Source organism: Mus caroli, unplaced genomic scaffold, assembly GCF_978045245.1.
Source record: "Mus caroli unplaced genomic scaffold, Mus_caroli_1 scaffold_5, whole genome shotgun sequence".
Taxonomy (NCBI): domain Eukaryota; kingdom Metazoa; phylum Chordata; class Mammalia; order Rodentia; family Muridae; genus Mus; species Mus caroli.
This window is the reverse complement of record NW_028227260.1, coordinates 96,369,807-96,384,592: the sequence shown is the minus strand read 5'-3', so window position 1 is coordinate 96,384,592 and position 14,786 is coordinate 96,369,807. Positions and strand designations below refer to the sequence as shown.

At 38.1% G+C, this 14,786-nt stretch overlaps 1 protein-coding gene across 4 annotated transcripts in view; it reads right to left on the bottom strand.

Moving 5' to 3' along the window:
* Positions 1 to 3,561: 3,561 nt before the first annotated feature.
* Positions 3,562 to 14,786, bottom strand: part of Gabra3 (gamma-aminobutyric acid type A receptor subunit alpha3) — a 210,989-nt gene continuing 199,764 nt past the window's right edge. For 3 of the 4 annotated variants that reach the window (XM_029473538.2, XM_021152863.3, XM_029473539.2), the window contains one exon: positions 3,562 to 5,705. In XM_029473538.2, coding sequence (XP_029329398.1) covers positions 5,367 to 5,705 — 339 coding nt within the window. In that variant the 3' untranslated portion in view covers positions 3,562 to 5,366. The remainder of the gene's footprint in view (positions 5,706 to 14,786) is intronic. The other variant, XM_085838162.1, reaches the window with a different exon arrangement.

The following is a 14,786-nucleotide window of genomic DNA, read 5'->3' as shown; positions in this document are numbered from 1 at the left end:
TTTGTGTCCCCTTTCTTCATGCTTCACTGGTCTATGATCTTCTGGGTTTCCTAACATGAAGCAGTAAAAAGTCAGCTTCTTCCAGTTTCCTTTCAGACATTTGTTCCCCAAAGACTCCCTCTCAAAGATAATTCTCTTTCAGATCCCAGATGCCATACTGTGCAAAGTCACACAATGTGAAGATGAACAATCCTATATGAGTTTGTCCTTAGCTCTTCATGGATCATTTGCTAGGGAGGTGACTTGAGATCCTGACCCCTTCTGGAATCTCTTTGATCTTCTTTGTTTAAGATCTAACTTTTGTCCTTCTGAACAGAACTGGAGGTTGGCAACTAAGGCGTCTACATCTCAGTGCACACAGGTCAGTCAGTGCATTGCCAAGGAAAAGATTGGTCTGTTTCAGATATTTCAGTTAATGAAGTTACTCCACATTTGCTTGAATTATCCTGTTTGTGGCTCCAGAAATCATGGAAGAGAGACAAGTTATACCTGGTGTGCTCTTCAAATAAGATTAAGAAAAGCTGTTTCACTCAGGAGTGGTGTGTTACAAAAGGGATAACTAGAGTGTGTGGTAACCTAAGCCATCAGGAGACATCAGATCAATCAGGGACAGTGTGAAGAAGGAAACAAAAGCACCATAGGGGACCACAGACCAACAGGGAAAAGGGATAGTTGAGCAGATTTTTAAAAACCCAAAACTCACAGAAAGGTCATTCTCTGGAGAGTGTGATGTGTCATGGAACCAAAGTAAGTTTCAAGGATAAAGTAGTTGTGAACAGTGTGAAGTGCTGCTGTCAGGTCAAGGCAGGTAAGTGGGAAACTTAGGTTTTAGGAAGGAGGACAGTGGTGACTCAGAGAGAGCAGTTTCACTGAAAGCAGATAACAAAAGTCTTTGAGAAGAGAGCAGAGAGGAGGAACAAAGGAAGGGCTACCCTTAGGCCAGAGAGACCTCATTCCTATGATAAAAGAGAAGTACTTCTCTGGTACTTTCATGGACATGCTTTACCCATGCTATCAAATTATTGAATCTGAAGAAGAAACTAGATCAGGACCAGGTTATCCCTACCATTTGTCATAAGATGGCTCTGGAGGTCATTATTTTAAGTGTAATAAGCTGGTAATAGAAAGACAAAGGCCTGGTGATATTACTCATCTTGAAGTATAAAGTAAAAGAACCGCACTGTGATGGTTAATGTTAAGTGTCAATGTGATAGAATCTAGAATCACTTAGGAGATAACTTCTGGGCATGGCAGTGGGAGATTATCTGAATTATCTTAATTGAAATGGGAAAGTAAGCAGGATGTAGGCAGGATCATTCCCTCACTGGGATTCTGAGTATTTAAATGGAGAAGGTGAAGTGAGCAGTGTGCGTGCATGCATACATTACTCTTATTCTTGATTATGGACAATGATTCAAGCTCTTGCTGCCGTAACTCTCCCGCCATGATGTACATTGAACCATTAGCTAAAGTAAGCCTTCCTTAAGTTGCTTTCGTCAGATCATTTTATCATTGCATCATAAAAGAAACTAAGACAAAACCACAGCCCAAACATAAACAAAATCCCACACCCAAATTTAGGCTTGACATTGATAATAATTTCACTATGAACATTTGCCCAAACATCATATTTTATACTTTAAACATTACAATTTAAAGGACAAGGCAGAAAGCAGTTTTATCAACAAGTGCAGGCACCTTTAACCACACTATAATATATAGTCACATAGTTGATGTGCTAGATGAAGGAAGGCTGTGTAACTATAAGCAATTAAAGCCAGGAAATCCCTGTCCCAAAATTCTGGGACCTTATTGAATGAATTTCCCCAGATTGTATCTCCCTGTACCCTCTTAATAGTTCCACTTACTGCTGGACCTTTTACAAGGACTCTGAGTTCTAGGGTGTCTCCTTTCCAAGCTCAGCCTCTGAAGGAGTTGGTAGGTATACCTGATGTTTCAGAGTGGTCTGCTACTCAGTCAAGACTTCCTACCTGCCTATAGGTCTTTAGGGAGAGGAGCTAATGGATTATTAATGAGACCTCTATGTTTAAATGCACACAGGAACAAACAACGATTTAATTAGGAAAAAAGCTATTTAAAGTGGTTTAAAACCATGCATGTTTATTAGTACTGGAATGTTCTCAGGGTTGCTTCAAAAGGGTGCACATTATATTTGTTTGTTTCCACTGATATCTACTGATCATAGATAGAGCATCAACTTTCTCCAACACAACCATTAAGAACCTCCTCCACATGGTTCTCATGTAAATTAGCATCTTCTCATTCAGTAAACATTTAACGGGCATCTACCATATGCAAAGGGGTACTTTTTTGCCCTGGGGACCTCCTCCCACTGTTTTTTCCTTTTCCTCTTATTTCCTTCTATCTTTTAATCTCTTTCCCCCTTTTCTGTTCCTTTTTCTCATCCCCCTTCTACACAGACACACACACACACAGACAAACACACACACACACACACACACACACACACACACACACACACACACACACACATGGTTTGTAACATAAAATATTCAAGCCTAGATTTACTGGTCTCAGCAACCAGAAGTGTTGGTGGCAACAGCTGGTGATTTCCCCCTAAAACTAATCAATTAGTTTTCAGAGGTAAAGTGACTTCAGAATGTTGTTGAGGAAACAAGAATTAAATATTGTGTGGAGGAATTTTATAAGCATGGCTGCTTTTGGCATTTTGCTGTATCACTATGAGGTGACATTGAATTGCATGGACCTAGATCAAGGAATTTGTGTTAACAGTAGCATCTATTACATGATCATAGAGCTAGAATGAGTAACAGTGCCCAAGTCCTTCTTTCATTTTGGAGAATAACTTGTGTGTGTGCGTGTGTGTGTGTGTGTGTGTGTGTGTGTGTGTGTGTGTGTGTGTGTGACAGGCTGCACTCTTCCAACTTTTCCTATTCCTAGAGGCCAGATAAATTTCTCAAGTGTATCTCTTAAGATTAGTTTTACTTTTAAGATGTCTCCTAACACTATGAAAAAGAAAGGTGGTTTGCATTGCCTAACATCTTGTTTAGCCACTCACATGTTCTCAATCACTTGACTTAAACTATTGCTGAATGGAAACAGTACTCACTAGCAAGGGAAAAGTGTCTAGAACAGCAATGAAAATACTGTTCTCTACTTCTTAGGACTTGGTGAACTTAGCAGAGGAGCATCATAGATGTTTCCTCCTCTTTCCTGTTGGTTAAGGATGACCTTGAGTCATTCAAAGCTGTATTTTCACATAGGATCCATTTTGGATCACTGTAACCAATCTTGTTCCCTGGAGATACCCTCTCCCAGTATACTCTATTGGTGTTAAGAAGTGGAAAGTTGATGGTACCAGAGTAGATGTTAAAGTGACTGTCTGTAAGACTAATAGCAACCAATGAAAGTATCCCAGCACAAGTTCAATTCATAAAGAGTTTAATGAACAGCCGCTAAACATTGCACCAAAGCATTTTAAAACACAATTTCTACAGAGAGGCAAAGATCAGGCTTCCATTCTAAATTCCTTAAGACAGCCCCCCATCCCACCCCCCATCCCCACACATCCACAAGACTACACACTCTTCTAGTCATAAGTTTACCTACAGACACAGTCTTAAGAATAATGGGACTGGCATGCATTATCCCAACAATGGCAAGGAAGCAGGGAATAATGGAAAGATGGATGAAAAGACAACCAGCAGCTAATGATACACCCCTTAGGAGCTTTGTTCAGTGGGTGGGCAGGAAGAATCTGCTTGTGGTGCTACTTGTGGCTTTTACCTTTGACCTTAAGGATATGCTGGACTAGTTGAGCTATTCAGATCCAAAGTGGCTGAGGCTGTTGTACTAAACAATCTCACTCCTTTGAGCCATTACTACTAGAAGTGATCTTCTTGGGTAATAAAAGACCTCTGTAGTGTCCAAATTGTCTCCATAACCCAGAGGGCCTTCCATGGCTGTGCTGGTTCTAAGGTCAAAATGGCCCTAGCTTCTCAGCTATTCCTTCACATTGGAAATGAGTGTGGAATATTTCTTTATTAAAGACATTTGTAAGAGGTGCAGGCAAATTATTCAAACTTCTGAGACTACCTTATAAAATTTGCCTCTGTTCTTTTTGTTCACTTTTAAGAACACATGAGATCAAATGGTCTTTAATACATTATAAAATTGGTAATAAAATTAATGATTTAACTGACTCAAAAAATAAGTACAAGTATTTCTATGATTCTACAATTCACACCTCATTACAACTGGCATCCAAATCAGGTAAGGAGTCCTTGACATAATGGGGAACAAAGTGACTGGGCCTGAAAGAGGACAGCATATATACAATCTGTTTGTGGCCCTTTCTTCTGAGGCAGATTTTAGCCTTTAGCCACCACCATCATATTCCATCTACAATTTAACTAATTGCTTTGGCAGGAAGGTGAGTTTCTTATATTCACCATCTTTGAACAATTCTAGTCATTCGATCTAGATCATTTTGTTTGTACATGTACCATTTTAATTTAACTCAAAAATGTCTGTTCATTTTTTTCCTGGAAGATTTTGTAGGCATCCATGAATCCAAAATAAGCAATACTCAACTGGCTACAAGGGGCTCAGTATTATTGAAGCAATGGGACTTTCTTGAAGGAGACATTTATTCAGGCACTACTTTCCTGAGGGGCTGACTAAAACTACAATAGAGCCCACTACTCTAACGTTGGAATGACCCAACTAGTTTTCTCTCTCTCTCTGTCTGTCTCTCTGTCTCTCATATACATATGTTTGACAGAGGTAAGCATCAATTGTCCCCCACTGACCTCCAAGGCAAGAAACTATTGGTTACTTCAAAAGTTTCCATAGGCTTCTTCCCATTCTACCAGGTAGGCCATATGCCTAGTAAGCACTAATGGGTATCAGGTAAGTAAGATTATATGAGATAGCCCAGCCTGACTCTGTAGTGAGTCAGAACCATCCAATGAAGCCCCAGTCACTAGTGCTCCTGGATCTCAACACCCTAGACCTCACACCGCCAAGGTTTCCACTAGAAGTAGAGTCTCCTGTCCTTTCTCCAGTGGGCAGAGTGAAATTAAACACATGCAGTGCCATCAGCTGGGGGAGACTGGCATACTAAGATGAGAAACTGGACAAATGGCAGTGTTTGGCTCAATCCAAGCAATGTTCGAAGGACAAGTCATTTTTCTGTTTTACATTATCATTGAGGCTCATAAATACGAATTGAGAAAGTGATTACACTCAGTTTGGAACAGGGTTAAAAAGAATCCTGAAACATATGAGGGGAGCCCTGGGGTTTCGAGTTTGGATGCTTCCTGGGGTATACAGTGCTCTGGTTGCTGTGCTGCCACTATTATCTACTGTTTGCGGATCATGCCCTTGATAGCTGATTCCCGGTTCACATATGTAGCCCAATAGACAAGATTAAATATGGCAAAGAGCACAGGGAAGATGATGCGGGAAATTTTGTCAACCTTGCTGACACTGTTGTAGGTCTTCGTCTCAGCAGGACTGTCTTGCACATAAGTAGCCTTGGGTGAAGCAATCGCTGTTGGAGTTGAAGAAGCAGTAGGAGCAGCAGCAGACTTGGAGATGGTGGAGAACTCAGTATCCTTGGCCAGATTGATAGGATAGGTGGTGCCCACTATGTTGAAGGTGGTGCTTGTTTTCTTTGTTGGAGCTGCTGGTGTTTTCTTCTAGAGGCAGAAAAAGAGGGGAAGTGGGGAGAACAAAACAAACAAAAGATAATGAATTCACAGCACAAATACACTCAGAGACTGCAGGGAAGAAGAACCATGGGGGTGTTAAAGAACCTACTAAGTAGTCAGGTTTATATGTAGGGAATATATTTTAAAAACAGAAAACCTGCATGCACAATTTTGACTATCCTAGTCAGCCCCAACTGTCACCTTGACACAGTGAGTCTCAATTTAGGGATTGTCCATATCAAGGTTGGCTTTTGGGTCTGTCTGTGGGGACTTGTCTTGACTGTTCACTGATGTAGATGGGTCTACATTATTATGGACATCACTACTTTTTAAGCAGAGGGTCCTAGACTATCATGAGAAAGCTCTCTAAACATGGGCCTTCAGATCAGCCAGCAAGCAATAGTCTTCCATAGTTTCTACTTCAAGTTCCTGCTTGAGTTCCTGCCCCAGCTTCCCTGGGTAATAGACTAGAACATGAAAGTGTAAGCCAAATCAACCCTTTCCTCTCTTACATTGCTTTTGGTGAGTGTTTTATCACAGCAGCAGAAAGAAAACTACAAGATTTGCTTTCTAGTTATATGCATTTGAGTAAACCACATTTCCTTTGTGAGCTTCTGTTTCTTCATTTGTAAACTGAAGATGAAAATAGCTGGCAGACTGATGAGATCAGGGCAGAGTGGCAGTGGGAACTGACAGGAAATGTGAGGTCTTATAGACTGTATGATTTCATCCTTCATAGTAACCCTATGAGTAGGTGACATTCCCACTTGATATGTAAGTCAGCCTCAGATTAAATGGCAGAACTCATACTACCAATCTGATTTCCTGACTTCTGTCCATACATAGTCTGTGCTGCTTTCTATAGCACAAGATACTCTTGGATACCCGAGGAAAAAAACTCCAAAAGGCTGCGACCGTCAAGGGGCACACCTCCTGTGAAGAAGAGAGCTTGGTGAATCTGCAAAGTCATTCTATCTTAAAGATAATAATAAATAATATGGAGTATTTACATGCATCATCACAACAGCATGCTGTTCTCATGCACTATAAAGGTGCTTATCAAAGCAGGGTACGTACAAAGGTTTCCCACTCTTGTTTGGCTGCTGACAAGAACCACAGCCTCCTTCCCAGAGAAGGAGGTTTTTTTTCAGCATAAACTATCTCCAGAACATAGTAAGAAGTGTTCTCTGTCTCTCTCTCTGTCTTTGTGTCTCTCTCTGTGTCTCTCTGTCTGTGTCTGTGTCTCTGTCTCTCTGTCATGCTCACACACACACACTCATGTTTATGTGGTGCTGCACTGGGGCTGCCATCTTGCAAAACAAAGGAGACAATGATTAATGCTTAATAATAATAATTATTATTAATAATGCTTAATAATAATTAATGCTGCAATAGAGATGCTGTGTGACAAGGTGGCCAAAGGAGCAAGCTAGCTCCTAACTGCAACCCAAGGCAGTGGCCTACTTCAGAACCTAGAAACTCTTACCATGTCTTCCCTCCAGCTCTTCTTCAGACACCCCTGTCTCGTTTTTTGCCATTTTTGAGAACATAGAGTTAACTTCTTTACTCTAACAGATCTTTCCTGATTTCTTTCCTAAGTTTCCTGTTCCTTTTGTTGCCAGTTTTGTTGCATCTCTCTTTTATTACTTTCTTTCTTCAGAATTCTTATCACTTTTCTCTTTCTGCCATTAGACCACAGTACCATTTATTTTCCTGATCTAAATAAACTAATCACCTTTTTACATTTACTGAATAACAAGGTCAAAAAGTCAGGAAAGGCTAGAAGTTGTACTGCAGTCTCTTTCTCCTTCCTGCTCACAACAGTGTATTGTTGAAGAGAGCCTGTGAACACATGACTGTCATAATATGGAACTTGAGTCCTAACTGTTTAGAGTAAAGTGCTGTCAATGTGCCTGCAGGTGTGGGAAAGGCAGCTCAAGAAAAGCTGTGAGGTTTCCTGTCTGTATATTAAATGGAATCATCAGATGATACTGCAGCAAAGGCCAGGCTGAAGCCCAGAACACTGTTGAAGGCTGGCAAGGAGCTTGCTAAGACTGAATCACAGTTAGCATGGGCAAAAATAGTTGCAGGAATTGAAGGCACAGATAGAAAAGACCAGTTCTTGAAAGGGCTTGTATGCCACACTCTGTCTGCCAATGTTTTAGCATCAGTGTTCTCAGTCAGGGGCAGAGAGGGTTGGGAAAGGGGAGGGAGACTGTGCAAGATAAGGGGGTGTTCATGTAAGTGAATAAAAAGTCTGACTAATAAGACATTTCAAAAGCAATACTTTTCTTCCTGTTGGATGATTGTAGTTACAGTGTTACAAGCAGAAGGGGCACAGAGCTGAAAGCCTTCTAAGAACCTTATAAATGCTTTAAATACTACATGAGGCTCATTTATAATTAGCAAAGTCATTGTATGAATAGAGTCCCGCTGCTAAATGCTTTTGCTATTAAATAAAATAGTGCTTTACTTCTTTGCCTGCTTATTAGCTTGCTTGGTAATTTCTTTTTTCCATGGGTAGACAAAAAACAACAACCAAAGCAGGAAAAACAGAAGGGGAAGAAAACATTACCCTAACTTTACTAAAAGCATTTACATTTAGTCATGTTATAAGCTGCTTATGACTAGGTCTTAAACAATCACTTGTGGCTATGAACACATTCTTTGTTTCCTCGGCCACTTTATATTCTATAGGTAAAAAGATGCAACAGTGGATTTAATCACAAATTATTTAAATGGTAAAGTAAACTTACCTTTTAGTTTCTCTTACCGCTTCCAATGTGACATATTCTAATCATTATTACATTTCTACCTGCCTTGTCAGGGCAGGATGCAGAGAAGTTGTCCTTTCATGAGTGGAGAATGTTAAGTTTTTTGAGATTAAAAATTATTCTGGAGATTAATTGTGAGTGTGCTTAAAACATTATTGGATTATACTTTTCATTGTTTAAAAACTACACTGTTGGGAAGGAGATAAGAGAGAGTGAAGGTGACAGCAACCAAATGAATTGCACACACAGAAGAAATTGTCAAAAACAATATTTAAGTAATAAAAATAAAAACAGAATTGTTTTACCACAATTTAAATTTTATACATATATCTCTATATGTGATAGTAGTTTTAATTGTCAACTTGGCAAAATTTGGAATCGCTTAGGGAGACAGTCTCAGTTAAGAGGCTTTCTAGATCAGGTTACTCCATGGGCAATCTCTGTGACATAGGGTCTTGTGTTAATTGATACGGGAACGCCCACTAGAAAAGTGGTTGGTATTATTCTCTAGACTTCGGCCCTAAAATAGTACAGACAATTAACTGAGCAGTAGGCATTCATTTCTCTCTGCTCTTCACTGTGGATGTGATGTGACTGACAGTTCAACTTTTTGTCCTCTTACAGTGTTATTCCCTGAAGTGCTGAGCTCTAACCTGGAATTGGGAACTGAGTTACACAACTGTATTTATTTAATTAATTAATATAATTAATTAATATATTCATTAATTAATATAATGAAGCATATTGTTTAATTCTGCCCATCTAACTGGAACTATCCATACTATACTGTTTATGATACTTTACATAATATGTTTGTATATGAAAATATATAATTAATCAAAGACCTTGCCCTCAGAAAACTCAGAGAGAGCATTCAAAGATAAAGATTAATTACAAAAAACAAAACAAACGCAAAAGACAATTTGAGGATGAAGAAATAGTTCAGGGAGACCTAAGTTAACACCATTAATAGACATGTAAAAACTAGGTATGGCAGCACATGAAGAAAACTAAAATCCTAGTGCTGGGAAGACAGGAGAGTTCCTGTGGCTTGATGCATAGACACTTTAGTTGAATTAGTGACACTAGGTTCAGTGAGAGACTCTGTCTTAAATGAGGTAAAGAATGATAGAGGAAGGCAGGATCAATTTTAAAAAATTCTGTGGTATAGTTGGGTTCTCAGGTAGTACTATGTCAAATTTTCTGAGGAACTGCCAAACTGATTTCCAGAGTGGTTGTACCAGCTTGCAATCCCACCAACAATGGAGGAGTGTTTCTCTTTCTCCACATCCTCACCAGCAACTGCTGCCACCTGAGTTTTTGATCTTAGCCATTCTGACTGGTGTGAGGTAGAATCTCAGAGTTGTTTAGATTTGCATTTCCCTGATGACTAAGGATGCTGAACAATTTTTTAGATGCTTCTCATCCATTCGGCATTCTTCAGTTGGAGTACTATGCAGCTATTAAAAACAACGAATTTACGAAATTCTTAAACAAATGGATGGATCAGGAGGATATCATCCTGAGTGAGATAACACAATTACAAAATAACACACATGGTATGCACTCATTGATAAATGGATATCAGCCCAGAAGCTCGGAATACCCAAGATACAATTCACAGATCACATGAAATTTAAGAAGAAGGAAGACCAAAGTGTGGATACTTCAGTCCTTCTTAGAAGGGGGAGCAACATACCATATAAGGAGTTACAGAGATAAAGTGTGAAGCAGAGACTGAAGGAATGACCATCTAGGGATTGCCCCACCTGGGGATCCATCCCATAGACAACCACCAAACCCAGATACTATTGTGGATGCCAACAAGAGCTTGCTGACAGGAGCCTGATATAGCTGTCTCCTGAGAGGCTTTGCCAGTGCCTGACAAACATAGAAGTGAATCCTTGTAGCCTACCATTGGACTGAGCACAGGGCCCCCAATGGAGGATCTAGAGAAAGTACCCAGGGAACTGAAGGGGTTTGCAGCCCCATAGGAGGAACAATAATATGAATTAACCAGTATCCCCAGAGCTCCCTGGGACTAAAGCACCAACCAAAGAATACACATGGTGGGACTCATGGCTCTAGCTGCATATGTAACAGAAAATGACCTAGTGGTTCATCAGTGGGAGGAGTGGTCCTTGGTCCTATGAAGGTTCTATGCCCCAGTATAGGGGAATGCCAGGGCCAAGAAGCAGGAGTGGGTGTGCTGATGAGCAGGAGGAGGGGGGAAAAGATAGGGGGGGGGTGGAGGGGAAACTAGGAAAGGGGATAACATTTGAAATGTAAATAAAGAAAATATCTAATAAAAAAAGAAAAAGTATCTTTAAGGAGGGGATCTAAGACCCAAATAAGAGCAAACAAGCTCTTTAAATAAAAGCATCTTGTATTTGGAAGAGAAATGACTTGTTCTAGGTTAATAGAAGATACAACTATGGATTGAAGAGAGTGAATGAAAAGTTTAAAGGGTGATTGCAAAACTGAGTGTAACGATACATGTCAGAAATTCTACCTACTTTGAAGATTTAGGTAAAAGTTTCACTAGGTGAATGTCAACCAGGGCAACACAGAAATATTCCATCCCAGAAAAAGAGGGTGGCACATGTGTACATATGAAAGTATTCTTAAATCAGAACTAATTTTTGTTATGACTTCATGTGCTAGAACTAACTCTTAGAATTGAATTGATATTTGTTCTTAGTCTCTTTTTTGTTGTCTCTTAATTTTAATCTGTCCTTTCAAACTTCATAAGTTTTTCTGATTCTTAATTCAAAAATTAATCATTCCCCCTAACAACCATTATGTATTTGAATCTTCTACCTTGTATTTCTTAATTTGAGTCTCAGAGGACAGCATGTTGAGAGATTGGAGTTAAAACCCATGAATCATCCCTCAAGAGCCGATGTTCAGGCCAGCTCAATGTCTGTCCATTGATGAATTCTGATTGACTTCAATTGGTCAAAAATTATATCAGCCTAATTGTATTACTTTAAGTGTTTTCTATTCCTCACAGAGCCTAACAGACAGAAAGTTAATCGATGGGTATGAAGTGATGGCTCAAGAGAATGTGCTCTTCTTGCAGAGGATCTAGGATCAATTCTTAGCACCCAGATGGTAGCTCACAATTCTAGTCACAGGGTATTTGATTCTCTCTCTCCTTTGGCCTCTGGGGAGCACTCCATGCATTAGTGTACTTAACTAATTATACATATAAGATAAAAGAATTTTAAAAGTTAATTAAGCATCTTGATAAACTCTGGCATTTCCAGGTCTATCAGTTTATTAGCCATAAGTTTGTTATAAATTGTCCTTAATAAGCATAAACTATATCAGATATTGATCTAACTTCTTTGAAAATATCTAATTAACAATATATTCTAGAACTTTTTGTTTATTAGACCTGGGTCATCTTTACTCTTTGGATTTGGTGGGGGGAGCTGTTTCACTTAATCCCAAGCCCAAAATCTTTTGATGATAACAATTAAAATGTCTGTAGCTTTCAGGTTCTGGCCCAAAAAAGAATTTCAACAAGTGACTAGCATTGGACATGAGGAGAAACAAATGATCCTTATCTTTAAATACAATACTGGTAGTAATAACATCCAAAAAATAAAGGATATAGCCCCAATTGGGTAGTTGAAGGTGTGTGGGGGGGGGCACACACACAGAAACACAAATATAGAGAGTGCTTTCAACTGAGCAAGGAAAGCTTGTTACTTAGAAGCAAAATCATTACAAAGGAGTTTAGACAGACAGAAAATGATGCTCAAATTACAAAGACTACAAATCACTCTCAAGTGCTCACCCCTCTCCTAATCATCCTCTGAGTCACTTCCTAAAAGATTTTTTCCACACATAATAGGTAGTAAAGAATTGCTCTATTATAACTTAAAGTAATAACTGATGCAAAATGTGCTGCAAGAGGGACGGAGATGAGCAGTAAAGATTGATGAAGAACACACAAGAGAAAAATGGAAAGCATGAAAGCAAGATGTGAAAAATCATGAAATAAATATAAGGTAATTGGGCTAGAGAGAGAGAGAATTCAGTGAGTGAACGAGCTTCTATGAAAACATGAGGACCTGAATTTTGTCTCCAGAATTCATGTGAAAATTCAGGAATAGAATCAAGTGTCTGTGATCCAAATATGGAGGAGGTAGAGAAAAGAGATTATTGGGACCCACTAGCTAGTAAATCTAACCAAATTAGTGAACTTATTATTAAGCAAGAGACTGTCTCAAAAAAGTATGTTGTATATGTGATTGAAGAAGATACAACAAAAAAGAAGGTGAATAGGAATTTTTGAAAATGACCAGAGACATAGAAGATAGACTTGAGGAAAATGGCAGTGAAATTAAATGAAAAATAATGTAGTTAATTATTATAGAAGAAATGGTATATATAGAAAACAACAAAAATCTCTGGTATATATAATTGGTACATCTAGGAAGAGAAAAGAACAAGTCTATGATATCAATAAAGCTTTCTTTATATATGAAAACCAAAATTTTACAACTTTTAAAATAAAATGTCTGTTAATTTTGTATCCAGCTATTTTGCTGATTTTTTTTTAATTAGAGGTAGGAGTTTTGTGATGGAGTCCTTCAGGGACTTTTATATATAAAACTATATTATCTACAAATAAAGATACTTTGACTTGCCTATTTTCATTTCCTATTTTTCCTTTGATCCACTTTACTTGTCTCATTGATCTAGCTAAGACTTCAAGTATTGTGTTGAACAGGATTAAGGAAATTTGACATCCTTGTTTTGTTTTTGTGAAAATTATTTAATGGTTTTTTTCCCATTATGATGATGTTGGGTGGAGGCTTCCTGTATATGGTCTATACTGTATTGAGATATGTCTCCTATATCCCTAGTCTCTTAAAGACTTTTAACATGGAGGATGTTGGATTTGTGTCAAAAGCTTTTTCTGAATCAAATGATATAATCATGCCATTTCAATAGTTTAGTTATGATTATATTTACTGATTTACATATGTTGAACCATCCCTTCATTTCTGGGATAAAAATTACCTGAACATGGAAAATAAACTTTTTAAAATTATTTTAATTAGGTGTATAAGGATTTTATTGAGATTATTTGCATCAATACCTACATCTGAGGCATTGGTCTATAATTTTGGTATATAATTTTCTTTTGGGGGGTTGGACCTTTATTTGGGTTTTAGTATCAGGGTAATAGTAGCTTCATAAAGGAAATTTGGAAATGTCCCTTCCTTTCCTATTTTGCAGAAGATCACACATCTAAGATTATTGGACAATACAAATTGATCTTGAAAGGTTTAAACACACACATACACACAAACACACAAACACAAAATGTTGGATGGATGGGTAAGGGCGTGTAGATTTGAAAACTAAGGAAGGAGGATAAATGTTATCAAAACACATTGCATGAAACTCTCAGAGAACAAATAAAATCCATTATAAGGCCATGTAGTGGCCTTCACAAATGAAACATACACACACACACACACACACACACACACACACACATATATGTGTGTATGTATATATGCCATAAACCAAATGTTTAAGGATACGAGAAATTTCCAAGTATGCTCTATTGCTGTATAACACCATCCAGTGTAATGCTGATAATAGCAAGTGATTCCTACAACATCTTAGACAGAGAATATGAACTACAAACTTAACCAGAAGTATAATTCACTACAAAGACATGTGATAGATATCTTGCACATGCAAGAAAGTGGGAAATATGGTTCCAATAAGTCCTTAAAAATCTTCTAGACAACAAACTTAAGATAACTAAGAAATTAGTGGAAAATAGATATATTGACTTCTGAGAAAATAACACATTTAAATGTAAAAATGTAACTAAATATTGGCAGGAATTATAGCTGCAAAAATGAAGTAAATATTATAAAACTTGACAAGCCCTCACTATTCCTTGTACAAAGTTGAGCAATGAATAGAGAAGAAAGTGTGAGAAGTAGGTTGGGTATATGAATTTCCTTATGTTTTGTAGATGAGGTCATTATTCTTGGATCATAACTGACAAGTGAAGATGTAGAAGGGTTAATGAATGGCAAGGATAAAAAAGTAACAACTAGAGAAAGTACAATAATAAAATAAACAAAAACCCTATAGGAGAGTAGGTCAAGAAAATTAGAGACAATTTTTCTTCATTTACACCAAAGTTAAGTATCTGTTTAGGTAAGCAATTGCATTCTATTTCAAAGATTGCTAACTCAACATTTTATTCTATGAAATATACGTTTTAACCCAGCTTGAGTGGCTTCAGTACCAT